Source organism: Penicillium cosmopolitanum, assembly GCF_028827165.1.
Source record: "Penicillium cosmopolitanum strain IBT 29677 chromosome Unknown utg000013l:1.0-859999.0:1.0-860633.0, whole genome shotgun sequence".
Lineage (NCBI taxonomy): Eukaryota > Fungi > Ascomycota > Eurotiomycetes > Eurotiales > Aspergillaceae > Penicillium > Penicillium cosmopolitanum.
In genome coordinates, this window is record NW_026622683.1 from 464,157 (window position 1) to 480,839 (window position 16,683).

Here is a 16,683-nt window from a genome sequence, read left to right on the forward strand (position 1 = left end):
GAAGGTTTCTGCAGGGCACAAAAGCGACTGTCATATGTTTTGAGGTTAGACCACTACATATGACCCCCGGCTGATTGTCGGCACATAGAGCCAATGGTTCTGAGTGAATACTATTAAACTTCATTTATTCCGTCCGCCCTAGCCAGCATCAGGGTTTCACAGAAGCCCCTGATTAAGTCCGAAATTTTAATTTTAATTTTCGATCGATTTTGGCCCACTTGCATACACTAGTCTATTATTTTACTAAATATCTACAAGTATCTCAGCTCAGCTAAAGATTTTCAGTATTGCATTCTGTATATTAAATGAAATGTCGCGTTTCCGATCGCTTCATGTGGGCTGTGGCGCGTGTCCTGTGAGACTTTTCATAAGTCCACCGTGATTTATGCTCAGTCTATGACTGCAAGCACATCCGTTAAGAACTCCGCGAACATTCTATCCTGCAGGCACGCATGCAATAAGTATGCTCGGTTAATAGACCTATCTGCAAGGTCGGCCTTAGCGTCCAGCGCCAGTCTCCAAGAGGGAGATCCTCCGCGCACCAGGCGGACATTGTCGATCAATATTTCTCCACATTTGCAAAAAAGAAAGCGCTAAAAGCCGGGTTTCGAAGGAGAAATGCAGGACATGCCCTTTTTGCATGCGCGCTAAATTTCCTGACAAAACGCCTCCTTTGCAAGCGAAGCCGACGCGTTCAAGGACGGAAAGGCGAGGAAGATTGATTGGAGGTCACCTCTCCTAAAGCCCCGGCGGGCGTTGGGCTAGACAGGGGACGGAGAATCTGCGGGGTGATTGAAGACATCTGTAGAATGCAGGCCTCAGGGGAGGCGTAGATGTGAGATCATAGTGGCTTGATTCAGAAGACTCGGGTTAGCATATATTTTGTGAGTGGAAAAATCGCGACGGTGAATGTAGACAGAAGGTGTAAACAAACGAGAGAGTTGCTAAAGTGGGACGCAAAAAAGAAGAAGAAGAAGAAGCCGCTTGCAAAATAAAGACTGCTGATCCATTCGAGGGGTAGGGACCTCATCCGTGACAAAGCGTTAGCGCGTCTGATCGTGCAAAAGCAAAACTGACTGGCACGAAAGCCACAAACGAACTAGTTAGTTAGTCTCCAGCCCTTAGTCTGCAGCCCTCCGATCTCTGCCTCGTCACATTTCCCCACCCCCGGTTAAGGCTCCTGCAATTTAATGTTGACATTTGAAATCCAACTGAAGCGGGCACACAGCAACGTGGCGATGCATAAAAGCCATGCGAACACCCTCATTTGAACACCAGACAAAAACAGAGACAGTTGATTCTTCATCATGGCTCACCGCATCTGGACTACGCTCTGCGCGCTAACCTTTGGCTCGGCTGTGTTGGCCGCACCACAGTTGGCACCTCGTGCGACTGGTAGCTTGGATGCCTGGCTGGCATCCGAGACTGCGGTTGCGCGAGAGGGTATCTTGGATAACATCGGCTCGAGCGGCGCGTATGCAAAGAGCTCGGGCTCGGGAATCGTCATCGCCAGTCCGAGTACAGACAGCCCTGACTGTGAGTGCCAAACATTTGATCTTACAGGAGAAGAGTCTGACATCGCAGATTATTACACTTGGACTCGTGACTCGGCTTTAGTCATGAAGACCCTGGTGGATCTGTTCAAGAATGGCGACACAGACTTGCTCACGGTTATTGAAGAGTACATAAGCACCCAGGCCTACATTCAGACCGTTTCCAATCCCTCTGGGGGTCTCTCTAGCGGTGGGCTTGGTGAACCCAAGTTTAATGTCGACAAGACAGCATATACCGGATCATGGGGCCGTCCTCAGCGCGATGGCCCTGCCCTCCGAGCCACTGCGATGGTTGCCTTTGGGCAGTGGCTAATTGTGAGTTACCTTTCGTGCAAATACACCATGTCTCTTGCTGATGCATATTCTAGGCTAATGGATACACATCCACGGCCACTGATATTGTCTGGCCTATTGTTCGCAACGACCTTTCCTACGTTGCACAAAACTGGAACAGCTCTGGATACGGTAAGGCCCGCCAAATTTCCGGCCCAAACGTTGCTGATGAAGAGCAGATCTGTGGGAAGAGGTAAACGGAGAGTCATTCTTCACAACAGCCGTTCAACACCGCGCCCTGGTTGAAGGCAGTAAATTTGCTAGTCAGGTGGGATCATCCTGCTCGTACTGCGACTCTCAAGCACCCCAGGTACTTTGTTTCCTGCAATCTTACTGGACCGGCTCGTACACCCTGGCAAACTTTGGCAGCAGCCGTACTGGAAAGGATGCAAACACCCTCCTGGGTAGCATTCACACTTTCGATCCCGAGGCGGGCTGCGATGACTCAACCTTCCAGCCTTGCTCGGCACGTGCTTTGGCAAACCACAAGGTAGTTACTGACTCATTCCGATCTATCTACACTATCAACTCTGGTAAGAGTGCGGGACAGGCTGTTGCAGTCGGTCGTTACCCTGAGGATTCTTACTATAATGGTAACCCTTGGTACCTGTGCACAATGGCTGCCGCCGAGCAACTCTATGATGCATTGTATCAATGGAATAAAGCTGGCTCTTTGACCATCAGCAGTGTCTCGTTGAGCTTCTTCACAGACTTGTATAGCTCAGCTGCCACGGGCACCTATTCATCAAGCAGCACTGCGTACTCCTCGATTGTCAGTGCGGTCAAGACATATGCTGATGGCTATATGAGCATCGCGGTAGGCGAAATCGCGTATATATATCCCGATTGGCATCATGACTGATATTCTACAGGAACAATATGCCTATACAAATGGCTCCATGTCCGAACAGTTTCTCAGAGCTGATGGAACCCCAGCGTCAGCCCGTGATCTGACTTGGTCATACGCAGCCCTGCTCACTGCAAACATGCGCCGCAACTCGGTTGTTCCCGCAGCATGGGGCGAGACCTCTGCAAGCAGTGTTCCAGGAACATGCTCTGCGACTTCAGCTACGGGAACCTACAGCACCGCTACCAACACAAACTGGCCAAGCTCCTTGACGAGTGGGTCGGGTCGACTACCACTGGCGGAACAACAACTAGCAAAAGTTCGACTACCACCACTTCCAAGACAAGCACTACGACCTCATCATGCACCACGCCAAGCGCTGTGGCGGTCACTTTCGATGTTATCGCCACGACAGTATATGGCGAGAACATCAAATTGGCTGGGTCTATCTCTGCGCTTGGCAGCTGGGACACCAGCAGTGCTATTGCCCTGAGTGCAAGCAAATACACCAGCTCCAACAACCTGTGGTATGTCACGGTCAATCTGCCTGCTGGTCAAGTTTTCCAATACAAGTATATCCGAGTTGCGAGCTCTGGTACAATCACATGGGAGAGTGATCCGAATCTCTCTTATACAGTGCCGGCGGCCTGCGCCACGACCGCTGTGACAATCAGCGATACCTGGAGATAGACAGTTGTAGGGCTTAGTTTCCGCTCTGGGATTGCCAGCGTGAATTTGAAAGATTCATTGGGCCGGGAATCAACGAATCAATTGATTGCGCCCGCTGTGAATTGATAGTTGGAGATCATCTGTTTATTGGAAATTCTTCTGTTATTGAACATTTTGTATCTAACGGTTTCTGGAATACACTACGTTGATGTTAACGAATCATTTTCAAATCAAGCAGCATGACTTGAATAGACAGTCGTCTGTCTATATCAAAAATTGTATATTACAGGTGATGGTTACGGATAAATAGTCCGAAGAAGGCGGCTGCGAGAGAGCTCACAGACGATACAACATAAGTATGCTTGAGGCCTGACAAGTAGCAAGCCAAAACAACTTCACGAATTTGGCCCGTGAGATGGGCGATATAATCCGTGTCTGCCATCGCCCGCTTGATAATGTTCTCCGAGCCAGGGCCTCGCACATTTCGACGCAACTGAGCTTCGAACTCGATGCCGAGGACCGAGTTGCACATTGTTACACCAGCCGTCATCGCAAAGCTAATCAAAAGCATATAGCCCGATGTAGCCATTGCTATTTCGTCTGAGGGTAGAATTGCCGTCATGGCCACAAATCCCGCTGCCGAAGCGATCCCAGTACCGAATCCACCCGGGAAAACGTAAAGCGACTCCCAGAAGCCGGTGTTGCCATTCCAGAAGAGATACAACAAGACATAAGCGATGGACGAAATCAAACCAGCCAGGATGAGAAGCAATTTATACCGCCCCGTTTTTCGAACGTATAATCCCGCCAGAATACCTCCCACGGTGTTTCCGACTATGGTGGGAACCAGATGACCGCCAGAAGCCGTCGTTGAAGCACCCTGGGTAACCTGAAAGTACAGTGGGATGGAGAACAACATGCCCAGTTGAGCCATTATTTGAAGAAATCCGATAATGTAGCTAATGGCAACGTTGGGTCTTCGCAGAATGCGCAAATTGAAAATCGGATCTTTGGCGACATACGCTTCAACGAGAACGAATGAGATAAAGAGGATCAGACCGCCGCCGCCCATAACAACGGTTATCCAAGAACGCCAGGGGAAGGACTTTCCTCCTTGGTCAATCATGCAGGTGATGGCAACTATCGCTCCTCCGAGGAAACCCGTTCCCAGGAAATCCACGTTGGCGAGTTTCGAGAGCGTGCTGTCTTTGTTGGAGACCACTTTCTGGCCGATCTGAAGCTTAACAACGACCAGGAATGCGGCCAGGGCGACGAATGGAACTTGTATGAGGAAAAGCCTGTTTGAAAATAAGCGATGATTCCTGAAGAAATGGATTGTTTCCCCCACTTACCACCTCCATCCGATTGTATCGCTGAGCAATCCACCAACAGGACCTCCCAGACTGCGACCGAGAGTCATCGCAATGTTGACATAGGACCTCCAGGTTGCCACATCACGCCTGGGGACGATATCTGTGATAATTACCGAACTGATAATCATCGTACCTGCCCCGCCCATTCCGCTAATTGCGCGGCCTAGAATTACCGTCCACATCTGGGGTCCAACACCACTAGCGAAATGTCAGTAAAATAACACAACACGTCTGAAGCATTTTGCATACCAAATAATGCATCCAACAGCAAAGAGAAAATAGGAAATCAGGAGAAGGGGCTTGCGGCCGTAGATATCGCTCAATTTTCCGTACTGTATACTTCATCAGCTTTGTCGCTGTCCGAGTTTCTAGTTCATCCCCATACCATCGGCTGAGCAGCACAAAGACCCAGTGTATATCCAGTCGATAACCAACTCGCATCGCGTAGACGATTGAAATCGGAAGAAACGCGACCCGCAGCGGCCATAACAAGCGTTGCATCGGCATTGGAAATAAATTCACCTTCAGTGACAGAATATGAGTTTCAATGCGAAGTGTAAAATCTTGAATTTCGTACCTAATAGAAGCACTGCGACAATCGCTCCTACCCCTGCTGCAGTCTTCACCGTCTGTTCTGTATTTTGTGATTCTCCGAGTAGTGGACTTTCTTCATCTCCGGATGTGGGCGCATTGTTGACTGGCTGGGACCGAACTACCCCCTCTTCATCCTGGAGTGCATCCTGCGTGCCATATTGGCTTTTGGTGACCATTTTGTTCTGTCGAGAGGACAGGCTCAGTGACTCTTAACACAAGAATCTCCGGCCAGCCGATTTTCCTGGGGGCGGGGAATGGTAGGAATTAAATGTCCGACAAGGCGAGAATAATCTAGGATAATCGGCACATGGCACTATGAACCATTGACTGTGCCTTTTTCGTCGGGCCACTCAGGTTGAATTATTGTGTGATCATAGCGATCGCAAATCACGCGATTGGTGGGGCCCTCCGCATTATTTTCAAATTTCCTTAGCTCTATTGATGCTCTGTACCAAGGTTAGAATTATTTTACTTTCTACCAGCCGGATGAAATGCGATTGGTGAACCTTTCGGTACCATTATTCGGAATGATCTTCTTCGCCTTTAATCGCTGTTCAACAATATATATTAAATGAGATATATGCATTTGTACTCCGTACATATATTTTCAACCCCGATTTGGATCGCCATTGAGACCCGCAATTGCATCATGCCCCGCCGGCTATTTTTGCCGAGCAAAATCCCGAGTATGTCATTGTAGACGAAGCTCGAGGGAGGTCGTACGAATCTTCATAAGTCCCGAAGCGAGATTGGAAAAAGTACTCGCATAGTATCGGGTGACTTGGCCGTTGGACTTTTTGTTCTGCAATTTCACCGATGATCTGGTTGGAACATCGTCAAATTGTTTGGTTCTGAGCTCAACCCGATTTACTGATGTTTGGGGGAAAGTCCATAGCTCTTTCTTGATCTATGACTCGCATTTCATAAAGGGAAATCAAAAGTTGGTACCAACACTTCTCAAGTGTGCGTTCCAATTACGTCTTATAGTTGATCTGGTGGGAGATGCCCGAGATACTATGAACGTCAGCATTTGCCGACTCAACCAAACGTTCGCTATCCAACGAGCATTCAGAAATACTGTTCTTGGTGCCAACAAGACGTGATAGTGTTCTTAGGTGCTTGAGGGAAGATATGTATGTGCAAAGAGACTCCGGGATGGGTCTGCCGTCTGTTCGCCGGTAGCTTCGATTCGGCACACAACAAGAAGATACTTCACAAAAAGCTTTATACTTAAATTGCCTTCTTCTAAAATTCTTACCCCGTTTCGTACTATTTTTATATATGAGTGATCTTGCATCTGTAACCTTTGGAATAAGAGCTCACGTAGCCGTCCATATATACATATCAGGTTCCCTGTAGCAACTCTTGGCTTTCACCATCCGTTGTACCTAGGTAGTCACACATCCTACCATTCTTTCTCACTCCAGTGCTGGAAGGTATAAGTGCGCACGACGAATGCCGCCGTTGCATTAACAGCATCAAGCAACTGGATGAAGCGGTATAGACTGAGTGAGCCATTCTGAGGCCTCTGGTCACAGAAGAAGCAACGTACCGCAAAATGAGGTATCTAATTAGGCCGATGTTTATCCGAATTCCCCATTACTTGCCTTCCATTAACATGAATTCAGATTTATTCATTTCGGCTACCTGATCTCATATTCCAATCCACCGGCGCTCTAGATAGCTCCCGGTCTTCCAAAATGCAGACTCGTCCCCGAAAAGTAATGTAACCTTCCCAGATTTCAATGATCCTTCGATGATTGATGGGCGCTCATGAAATAACCCCATGAATGCGACAACTTACTTAGAGAAGGAGTCTTAGAAAGTCGAAAGATAATTTGTCGCCTTTAAAATCTGTCACTTTTGAAACCATCGATGCCGATTCCGTTTGGAGTAGTCCTGCTTACCAAATTTTTGATTCCAATTTTTTGGCCGATCATTTTATTGCGGTAAATCGTATTTTCGTTAATGGATTGATGAATTTGATCTGGATTCAAGTCTTCGGTCTCCGCTCACGAGCAGCGGTGTCCGCCGTGGGTCTGTTAGGATTTTGTCTCCTTTAGGTTAGCGTCCTGCGTCTCAGTGTCTCAATTTTATGAATGTGGTCTCCGAGTGGCAAGGGCTGGAGCTCGCTAAGCCGCGACTATGAAAGAACGCGTACCAAGTGCTCAGTATGGGATGGTAATTAGAGCAGTGGATCATAGAATATAATATTGGTACAAGAAAATGAGTTGCAGAGGTTACCAGTTGGCTCATGTAACTACAACTAGCCATTGCTTTTATTACCGTAAATTACATACCGTTGCACAGCGAGGCCCGCCATGCTCATTTGGCACAATTCTCACAATTTTCTCTTATTCAGTGTATCATCATAGACCAACCATACCCACCAATATACAGGAATTATTGATCGCACTGAAAAGGCCGTTTACGCGTCTAAGGATCAAGAAATATCTGATATCTCAGAAACTGCGCGAGAATTCGCGGTTTCAAACAGCACACTATACCCGACGATGGCATGTATGGAGATTTCCATCTCGGCGCTCACCAACATATCCCGGGGTCACTGGAGGCGGTTGAAGAGCCTTAGAGTTTAGCGACTCGGAGCTCATTAGTATTTGGAACATGGTATCAGCATTTCTACATGTAGCTAAATGCTATACACTGTTACTTTCGAACATAAAATTTCGCTTTATTCCACCGCCTGTCCCGGCATGAACATCATACTCTAAATGCCGTGCCGGCTAGAGTGATAATCGTCTAGTTCCCCGCACTCCACCCCACATTTACAGCCCCAAAACCTTGCGGAGGTAACGCATATATTCTGCATAAGTTCCACATCCGTAACTGACCGGGTTTCGCTTGATTTCATATTCCAACGCTTATAAAAACTTCTCAATACAGTCGAAATGACAAGCGATGATAAGATACGAAAGAATGCCCTCAGTTGCAATGGATGTAGGCAACGGAAGGTGAAGGTAGGGGTTGGACCCTCCTTTCGTATGCCTCCGGTCTAACTAAGAAAAGTGCGAAAAACCCTCTTCTGGTCCGTGCAATCGATGCAGCAGACTCGGCAAGCAATGTCAACTAGGAGGGTCTGTATCGCGACCGTACTATCACACTTCAAAGGAAAGATACGAGCTTCTGGTGTCCGTGGTTCGGCATTTTGTGCCTTCGGCCTCCTTCGGAACCGAAGACCTGCGGAAACTCCTGGACACTTTGCCAGCTCCAGCGGAAGGATCACCCGCTTCTACACCACCTAACGATGTGGCCACCTCAAGTGGTGGACCGGGCCCGTGGCCGTCGGAGGCTGTCACCCATATGGATACTCCAACATCCTCATATTCACCCAATCCCCCCAACGAGGAATGTGAAATCGAGGACTTTGAAGATACGCTGATGGTAGATGCTATGAATATTCCTCGTGGGTGCATTATCTATTTCGCTGTTCCTCATGTGGGCTGTGTGCGAGATTTTACGAAGCCTTGAACTAATTTGCGTGGATTTATAGGATTTAGTGGCTCTTCTAGTTGCACCACTCTCAATGCGAAAATAATAACACATTTGTCCAAAGATACTCGCGGTATATCACCCCTCAATGACAACGATACCCCGTTGTTGTTAGATGGACAAGTGATCTCTTATCGAAATGCGGGCTACCTCCCCAATCGCAAAGCCCTTGACAAAGCAGCCGTGAGGTTTTTTGCAGAAGTAAACAGCGTCGTATATATCCTTGATCAGGATAGATTCCACTCTTGGATTGACGATGTGTATGTCGGGAAGGAGGTGCGTGCATCCGTGCTGGTCATATTGTATCTGGTCATGGCCCTCTGCGGCGACAAAGATCCTAGTTTTCATATTGCTCGATCCTATATGGATGACGTGATAGAAGAATCGAGCTTGGAGAGCGTGCGGGCGATTATGTTGATGGTAAGATTGTTACCACTGGCCGTCGATATTCTGTTTTCGCTTACGAATGCTAACCTTTGATTGTCAGAGCTTGTACCGTCAAAGGGAGGGTGAACGCAGTGTTTCTTGGGCAATGCTGGGAGTGGCAATCCGAATCTCACTGTCACTTGGCCTTCACCAAAGTATAGGCTATAACCACGATACTTCCATATATGGATCAGAAATCAAGCGGCGCCTGTGGTGGTCCCTATGCGAGTTTGACAACTGGGGGTCTTGCATGCTAGGGCAGCCCTCTGGCCTCGGTCAGACGGAAAATTCCGTCTCTCTACCCTCACAGGTGATAAAACTCTATCTTCTCTGAGTTTCTATGACGACTAATTGTAACAGGAATTCAATACTACACCCTACACTCCACCTGGCTATGCCAGTAGCTCAGCATCTCTCGGTATTCTGATTGGCCAGATATCCCAGAAGCTGTATATCCAAACCGGTGATTTGAGAAGTAAAAAGCAGCTGAGTAATGAGCTTCTTGAGAAGGTCAGAACATGGAACAACGAACTGCCCGATCACCTTCGCCCAAATTCAGCAATCCCATCCTGCTTTGCACGTGCTACATTATATTTAAACCTCAAATATAATTACGCCCGTATGCTCATTGGGAGACCGTACATGGTCCATTCGATACTCTGCAGCAAAAGCCATGACGCTGTTTTCGAATCCCGTGCAGCTACCTGTAAAGATGCAAACCGTGAATCGGTCGAGGCCTTGATGGAATTCTACCGCCGAGATCTTTTATCTACGTGTCTTTGGCTTGATACATATTTCATCTTGGCAACATCAATAGTTCTATTTCTCCGTGCTATCGAAATGCCGTGTGTGAGGAAAGAGTTAGAGTTGTTTCTGCCTGTTTTGAAAACGTGCGATCAAAGCCAAGTTGCGAAATACGCCGCTCAAAGTATGGAGAAGTTTCTGCATAATCCCGAAAATGGTGTAACGGAACCATCGACTGTCAACGTTGCAGATTCTTTGGCTCGGTCATCAAGGCTCGGCCAGTTGAGTGATAACTGTCATGAAATAAACTACAGTGACTTGGGAGATCTCAACGCCCTTGGCTCCGACTGCTTCGGACTTGGAGAAAGTTTTGACCTGGACTTATGTGCAGCTTGGAATGAGGTTTCGAATATTGTACAATAACTTTGTGTTTCGAGTACTGTATCCTGCTAGATACCATTACGACACGCCTTAAATACATGTCTATCAGAGATTATGCAACAGATGTGAAAGTTCTCAAGTTGAATTTTCAACATCCAACTCAATATCAAGCTTCGTAGTCTATGACCAGCTTCCCGGCAACCTGTCCCTTGCGGAGTCGATTTACGGCTTCAGGGAACCTTTCGAAGGGCAAGACTTCACAAACCTCCCGCACTAGTCCTCTTTGAATGAGCTGCAATACTGCCTCTGTATCTTTCATTGTGCCCACCAATGTTCCTTTGATTGACAGATTCTTCAGAATCATTATAGTGGGGTCCACATTCATGCCTTGACCAGACGAGGCTGCAGGAAGTCCAATGCACATAATCACTCCCCCAATTCTGGCACCGATATACCCGATAGCTGTTGGGTATGCAGACGGCGCTATAACAAATACTCCGTGGGATCCAATACCTCCGGTGAGAGCAAGAACCTCTGCAACAGCGTCGGGCACCTCTTTGAAATCAACGAAAGCTTCTGCGCCCATCTTCAACGATAAGTCACGTTTTTCGCTTCCTGTATCAACAACAATAGGTCGTAGTCCAAAGGCTTTCGCGATCTGCACAGCCTGAATCCCAACACCACCACCACCACCAATGATTGTAGCCCACGATCCGACGGTGAGTTCAGATTCTCTAATGGAACGATAAGCGGTAGCCGCACTGCACATTGCGGGAGCGGCTATGTTATCCGGAACTCCATCTGGAATCATGGTGGTGTATCGCGCTGGGGAAACAACATAATGTTGGAAGGTTCCTATGGTTCATGATAAGAAAGTGAAAACCGAACAGATATTTGAAAATTGTGTTACCTGTGGCACCGACCCCAGTGAGGATCTTCCTTTGGCAATGGACTTCCTTGCCTCCCCAACAAAGACTGCAGGACCCGCATGTGTACCAAATCGGCTTTACCCCGGCGCGGTCCCCAACCTGAAAGGTTTTCACATTTTCACCTAGCTTAACAACCACACCCGCTCCTTCGTGTCCAGCGGAGCATATACCGGACGCTGACATTTTTCTACCACCAGTGTCGTTTAGCATGTAGTGGATATCTGAATAGCAAATACCGGTTGCATTAAGTTTGATCAGAACTTCATCCGGACCTATATATTATAAGATTATACTATCTCGTTGGTAAAGCGTCATTGATATCGTATTACCTGGGACTGGAACCTTGACCATTTGAGTCTTCATGGTAAAGTTGGGGCCTTCGTTGAAAACGACAGCAGCCCGACATTCCTCCGGTATAACATAGCTGTTAGACATTTCAACAAGCTGGGTAGTAAATATTGTGGTGCAAGGAGATGATAATCAGTATACTATAGTTAAGTTGGCGGGAATCATGAAGTGCCAGGTATATGACCCTTAAATATATACTGTAGAGTGAAATCGAGGGGCGGAAAGTGATGGCGCGGTGTCCGGCCCGCTCTCCGCCATCTATACAGCTCGGAATCCGCTCGACTATTGCGTTTTTTTCATCTTACATAAAGAAATGGCCCTTAACCAGTACTACACGTAACTGAGTTTATATTTGGTCTCGCATTTACTGGAAAGCACCCGCCGCTTTATGTGTACTCTTCCTTCTGACCGGTATTTGGTATCGCCAAATTTGAATTCACTAATAAGACTTTTTTCTAATTTTGTAATGCGAATTCCTAGATTCAGAGTTTCGGTCCAACGGTTATTTGAACTTTGAAAGGACGGCAATATTGGTAGATTTACGCATACAGTATTTCTGACACCTGACGAATCAAGTTCAACCCTTTGAGAAAATAAGTTTAACCTGTGGCCTCGATAGTGTGTTTCAGTCTATTCATTTTTACTGCCGTCTTGACTGCCGCTAATTTTTGACTCTCTATATGTGGCCTTTGTAGTTAGGGCTTGGTATATATTGGTTATCTAGAATCAGCAAGGGATTGACCTGGAATGGGCGATTGTTCTCCGGTCTACGGAGTCTTCAAGCTACCATTCAGCCATCCGAATGAAGCCCATGCAACAACCAATGGTTTTCAGATAAATAACCAACTTTAGAAAGATATATGCATGGCTAAAACGTGAAGAAAGTCGGAAACTGGATTTCAAAATAAATTTTAACATGGATCACAATGGATACACAAATACCCTTGATACCCGGTCCATTTAATACTGTAAAAATTAGATCTAGATCCAATTAACTATGTTAAACGGAAATCCAGAGTCCGAGTTTACAAGGGCTAGTATCCTGCAAGGTTCTAGGGTCCCACCATTGGTAAATTTTGAGGCTGAGAGGGCCCAGGCATCTAAGATCGCCCTCCCCTATGCCTTGCTCTATCCTCGATATCTCTAGTCATTCGCATGTACCGCCAATTTCCTGGTTCTGACACTCTGATCGTAAAATTTCCTCCGCAGCTCCTGCTCTGGAATCACCTGTCGTTCACTAAAGAACTGGGAAAGTGGGCTCCTTGGCACCGAATTCCTTGCGGATCTTCTCGGTTACACCAGACATGTCGCAGAGGTCGATTGCGTTATCTAGCTCGGTCGCTGAGACCCAGCTTCCATGAATTCCATTTCTGAGGCGGAATGGAAGTTCTATGATTGCAACGGGGCCCTCGAGAATTCGTTGGGCGTCTAGTATCAAAATGCAAGAAAATCCGGTATCCCGCCTGTTGGCGAGAGTGATAAGGTATCCATCGGCCTCGGCCGCTATCATGACATGTTAGCAGTATCCATTGTGACCGTTGGCTAGAGTTAAAAGATTTACATTCAGCCTTTCGCGGGATAAATGCCACTTCGTGAATAGCAGTGTGGTCACCAGCAGACCAGTAGATCAATCCCCCGGTAGCCACGTTGCACCTTGCAATCGCGTTGTACACACCACCGACGGGGCCATTCTCTTTTGTAGGATCATGCATGGCATAGAAAACAGTGTTGTATGGCTTGCCGACAAAACGGTCATCAACCTTCGGCATCTCGCCGTCAACATCGACCAATACAGTAGGCTTGACATGGAAGTCGGTCGCATTGGGGTCAAATTTCCATCGCACGTACTGGCTAACATTTCCGCTAGTAGGAGGCCTGCCACTCGCAGCCTCCATTGGGTCTTGACCACGCGGCGGGAAGAACCAGAACTAAAGTAAAGTTAGTGATGAAGATCACGTTGTTCAATATGCTCGAAATTGTCGTACCTTGTTGAAATTAGTAAGAGGCGCGTCCAAATAAACACACCCGTCCTCGCCATCAAATGCATTTCCGGTGTGTCCGTAGAATGCGTTCTTGTAAGTGAACCACCTGATGTCTTCCGGCTTGGGGTTTCGGCGGGGCAAAATTCCAAAGGTCAATGGCTTCTCCTCGGCCCAAGCGAAGTGCTTAGACCCCTTCTTCATCTCATCGACAGACTGTGTTTCAAGCGGGGGAATAATGAAAATAACCCAGTTGTCGGTTGCTGCCATGTCGTGCATCATTCCAACGTAAGGGGCTTTGAACCAGCATTCTTCCAATTTCTTGCCCTCTTTGCTGAAAAGGTAATAGGCAACATCAGCGGTGCCATCTCCCTTAGCCTCATAGCCCATAGTTAGCATTTCCCCGGTGGTAGGGTCAATTTTAGGGTGCGCCGTAAAGGTCGGCGCAGTGTATTGCCCATTGAAGTTATAGGGTCCTATCTTCACTTAGCAAACGGATATATCATCTTAAGATTAATAATTTGTGCTAACCTTTTGTCTCCAAAGTGTGCGGGTCCATAGCATATGGAGGAGAGTCTTCCTTCAAAGCCAGAAGCTGCTTCTCAAAGTAGACGATGTGCGTATTTGCAGTCGAGGTGAATCTCGTGTTTAACACGAGGATCATCAGTGTATCGATTGCGGTACTTCCCAAAGACTGCCTGGCGGGCTGCCCTCTCGATTACAAACTTGGAGGTCCGGACATACTTCTGCTTGAAGTCGGCGTGTCCGTCCTTGATGCGGATGGCATCGATCGCGCCATCACCATTAATGAACACATCGTCATGATACTTCGGTGCCCAAAGAGCGTCAGGCATGCAACGATAATAGGTACCCTGCACTTCTGTTGGAATTGTTCCTTTGACAACACAGTTATATACCTCGCCTTCGAATCGACAAGGAGCCTCAGCTCCCTCGTAGAATGGAGTCTTCGGATAGGCAACCTCCGGCTGGGGCGTAAGCTTCTCGGTAATTGCGGCGATATCAGACATCTTTATTTACAGAGAAGTGGGGAAATTGGAAAGGTTTTATATAATCAAGATGCTGAAAAATGAGATGAATCGCAGAAACGGAGAACCTCACAAGTTTATATTGGTGACCCGGGGCCCGCCCAAGTGAGTTCAAGTTAGACAACGTCCAACCACAGCCACTCTATTCATTGCATTCCTTCTATTTCGGCAACCGCCATTAATTCTTTAAAAATGCCGAATGGGAAGTTTGAGAGAAAACCCCGCGCAGGGTTCGTCGAAAGTGATGGGCGAATTGGAATGAAGATGATTTCGATAGCTAAACGCGGAGACCGCATCAACATCTCCCAACGAGGCGGACACCGAGATTTATTTTGCCCCATTTGGATTCGCACAACTTAATTATTCGTTTTATTTCACAATGTGTACTTAATCATTATCCTACACTGCTTGTGTCGTCACTGTTCCAGATATTATGCCCCCAATGATGGATTCACGAAACTACCCGTTCAAGGAATTCGGCGACGGAGACCACATCTATGCTACAGCTTATTGGACCAAGTCACAAATTGATAATCCTCTCGGCATAGCTCTTGCCTTCCATGGTGGTGGTTTTGTCGTCGGCTCCAGAAAAATGTTACCTATGGTTCAAATAGACTATTTGGCTAACGCTGGATTTGTTGTTGTTTCCGCCGACTATCGACTATGTCCCCAGGTATCATTGTACGAAGGACCTATCCAGGATGCGAAGGACGTTTATGCATGGTGTAAGGGGTCCCTTCCAGCGCTGCTAAAGAATGATGCGGGCCTCGACGTGGATCCTTCCCGAACCATTGTATTTGGCCACTCGGCGGGTGGCTGTTTGGCTTTGCACACGGTATAATTGAAATCATTCTTGATATAAATCACAGCATCCTTACTAATATGTCTATTTTCTGCGTTCAGGGTGCTCTCTCTGATCCCCCACGTGCGATTCTCGATTTTTATGGTGTCAAGTGCACGACCGATCCTTTCTGGTTTGCACCTTTACCGGCTCTGGCGATGATCCCTTCACTCGACGAGGCGTTTATCAACCAGGTTTTCAAGGAACCAGTGTCCTCCAACACAATGCTTTCATTGGAACGGGCTTCCAACACCAGCGAACAGCCAAAAGCGAAAGGTTTGCCTCGTCCTGACCTTTCCGTGCCGAGAAATGCATGGCTTTTTGTTACTTTGAAAGAGGGCACACAGTTCCCGGCCATTGTCCAGGATGGAGATTACGAGCGTATCGACCCTGTAAATTTATTCTCGGGCAAGTTCCCGCCGACATTTTTCATTCACGGCGACGCAGATGGTATGATCATCCCTAAGTTCAGTATCGAAGCCAAGGAAAAGCTTGAGAGCTTCGGTGTTGAAACTGGAATTTTGCTACCCGAGGGGATGTCTCACGGCTTTGATGTTGGAGTCGAGCTCAACGAACCGGAATTTGCTTCTATTCGTGCAGGTCTTGATTTCTTGATCAAACACGCAAATATCTAGGTTTCCGCTTTTCAAGATATTACGTTCCTTTTCAACTCGCTAGATATTATGAATTCCATCTCGATTCCATTGTACTAGCGGGCATTAATAGTTTGAGTCGCTACCAAGGACGGTGTCCTTTCGTATAATTTTAGTCATCGTAAGCCTTTGCAATTGAACGTTCTGGTACATCCTCGGCGTCAAACCCGGTCAATATCTACTTTTCCTAGTCAATTATGCCCGTATTCAGGAGCTGCATTCATCGTGGGTGATAGCTCTGATGAAGTGGTTGCTGCATTCGAAGACTTGATATCTCTGCAACGGACATCAAAACCATAAGACCTTGCTACTTATCCAACAATTTAAAGTGCCTGCAAATAATGCGAATATTCCGCTCATTAGAATAATGATGAAAATAAATAAGGCGGTATATTTGATTTGCAGGTCCCTTGTATGGGTTTATCACGAGGGCTAATCGATTTAACCCGATCTTGCA

At 47.1% G+C, this 16,683-nt stretch overlaps 6 protein-coding genes across 6 annotated transcripts; 3 read left to right on the forward strand and 3 right to left on the reverse strand.

The window, feature by feature from the left end:
* Positions 1–1,307: 1,307 nt before the first annotated feature.
* N7509_014156 (putative glucan 1,4-alpha-glucosidase) lies at positions 1,308–3,423 on the forward strand (the record flags this gene model as incomplete). The annotated part of the gene is made up of 5 exons (XM_056638793.1): positions 1,308–1,868; positions 1,922–2,018; positions 2,066–2,703; positions 2,759–2,887; positions 2,971–3,423. The coding sequence occupies 5 exons, from the start codon at positions 1,308–1,310 to the stop codon at positions 3,421–3,423; spliced, it is 1,878 nt and encodes a 625-aa protein (XP_056480782.1).
* A 262-nt stretch (positions 3,424–3,685) lies between these two features.
* N7509_014157 (uncharacterized protein) lies at positions 3,686–5,545 on the reverse strand (the record flags this gene model as incomplete). Its single annotated transcript, XM_056638794.1, has 5 exons — positions 3,686–4,700; positions 4,755–4,973; positions 5,025–5,107; positions 5,161–5,297; positions 5,353–5,545. 5 exons carry the CDS (start codon positions 5,543–5,545, stop codon positions 3,686–3,688), a joined length of 1,647 nt encoding a protein of 548 aa, XP_056480783.1.
* Positions 5,546–8,278: 2,733 nt separating this feature from the next.
* Positions 8,279–10,472, forward strand: N7509_014158 (fungal specific transcription factor domain-containing protein; the record flags this gene model as incomplete). The annotated part of the gene is made up of 5 exons (XM_056638795.1): positions 8,279–8,347; positions 8,499–8,793; positions 8,881–9,299; positions 9,367–9,615; positions 9,666–10,472. The coding sequence occupies 5 exons, from the start codon at positions 8,279–8,281 to the stop codon at positions 10,470–10,472; spliced, it is 1,839 nt and encodes a 612-aa protein (XP_056480784.1).
* A 124-nt stretch (positions 10,473–10,596) lies between these two features.
* Positions 10,597–11,803, reverse strand: N7509_014159 (zinc-dependent alcohol dehydrogenase; the record flags this gene model as incomplete). The annotated part of the gene is made up of 3 exons (XM_056638796.1): positions 10,597–11,285; positions 11,341–11,631; positions 11,689–11,803. Coding segments are annotated over 3 exons (1,095 nt in total), but the record flags the coding sequence as incomplete, so codon positions are not given.
* Positions 11,804–12,944: 1,141 nt separating this feature from the next.
* Positions 12,945–14,714, reverse strand: N7509_014160 (carotenoid oxygenase family protein; the record flags this gene model as incomplete). Its single annotated transcript, XM_056638797.1, has 5 exons — positions 12,945–13,210; positions 13,269–13,635; positions 13,693–14,162; positions 14,218–14,384; positions 14,431–14,714. The coding sequence occupies 5 exons, from the start codon at positions 14,712–14,714 to the stop codon at positions 12,945–12,947; spliced, it is 1,554 nt and encodes a 517-aa protein (XP_056480786.1).
* Positions 14,715–15,177: 463 nt separating this feature from the next.
* Positions 15,178–16,208, forward strand: N7509_014161 (uncharacterized protein; the record flags this gene model as incomplete). The annotated part of the gene is made up of 2 exons (XM_056638798.1): positions 15,178–15,567; positions 15,636–16,208. 2 exons carry the CDS (start codon positions 15,178–15,180, stop codon positions 16,206–16,208), a joined length of 963 nt encoding a protein of 320 aa, XP_056480787.1.
* Positions 16,209–16,683: the final 475 nt, after the last annotated feature.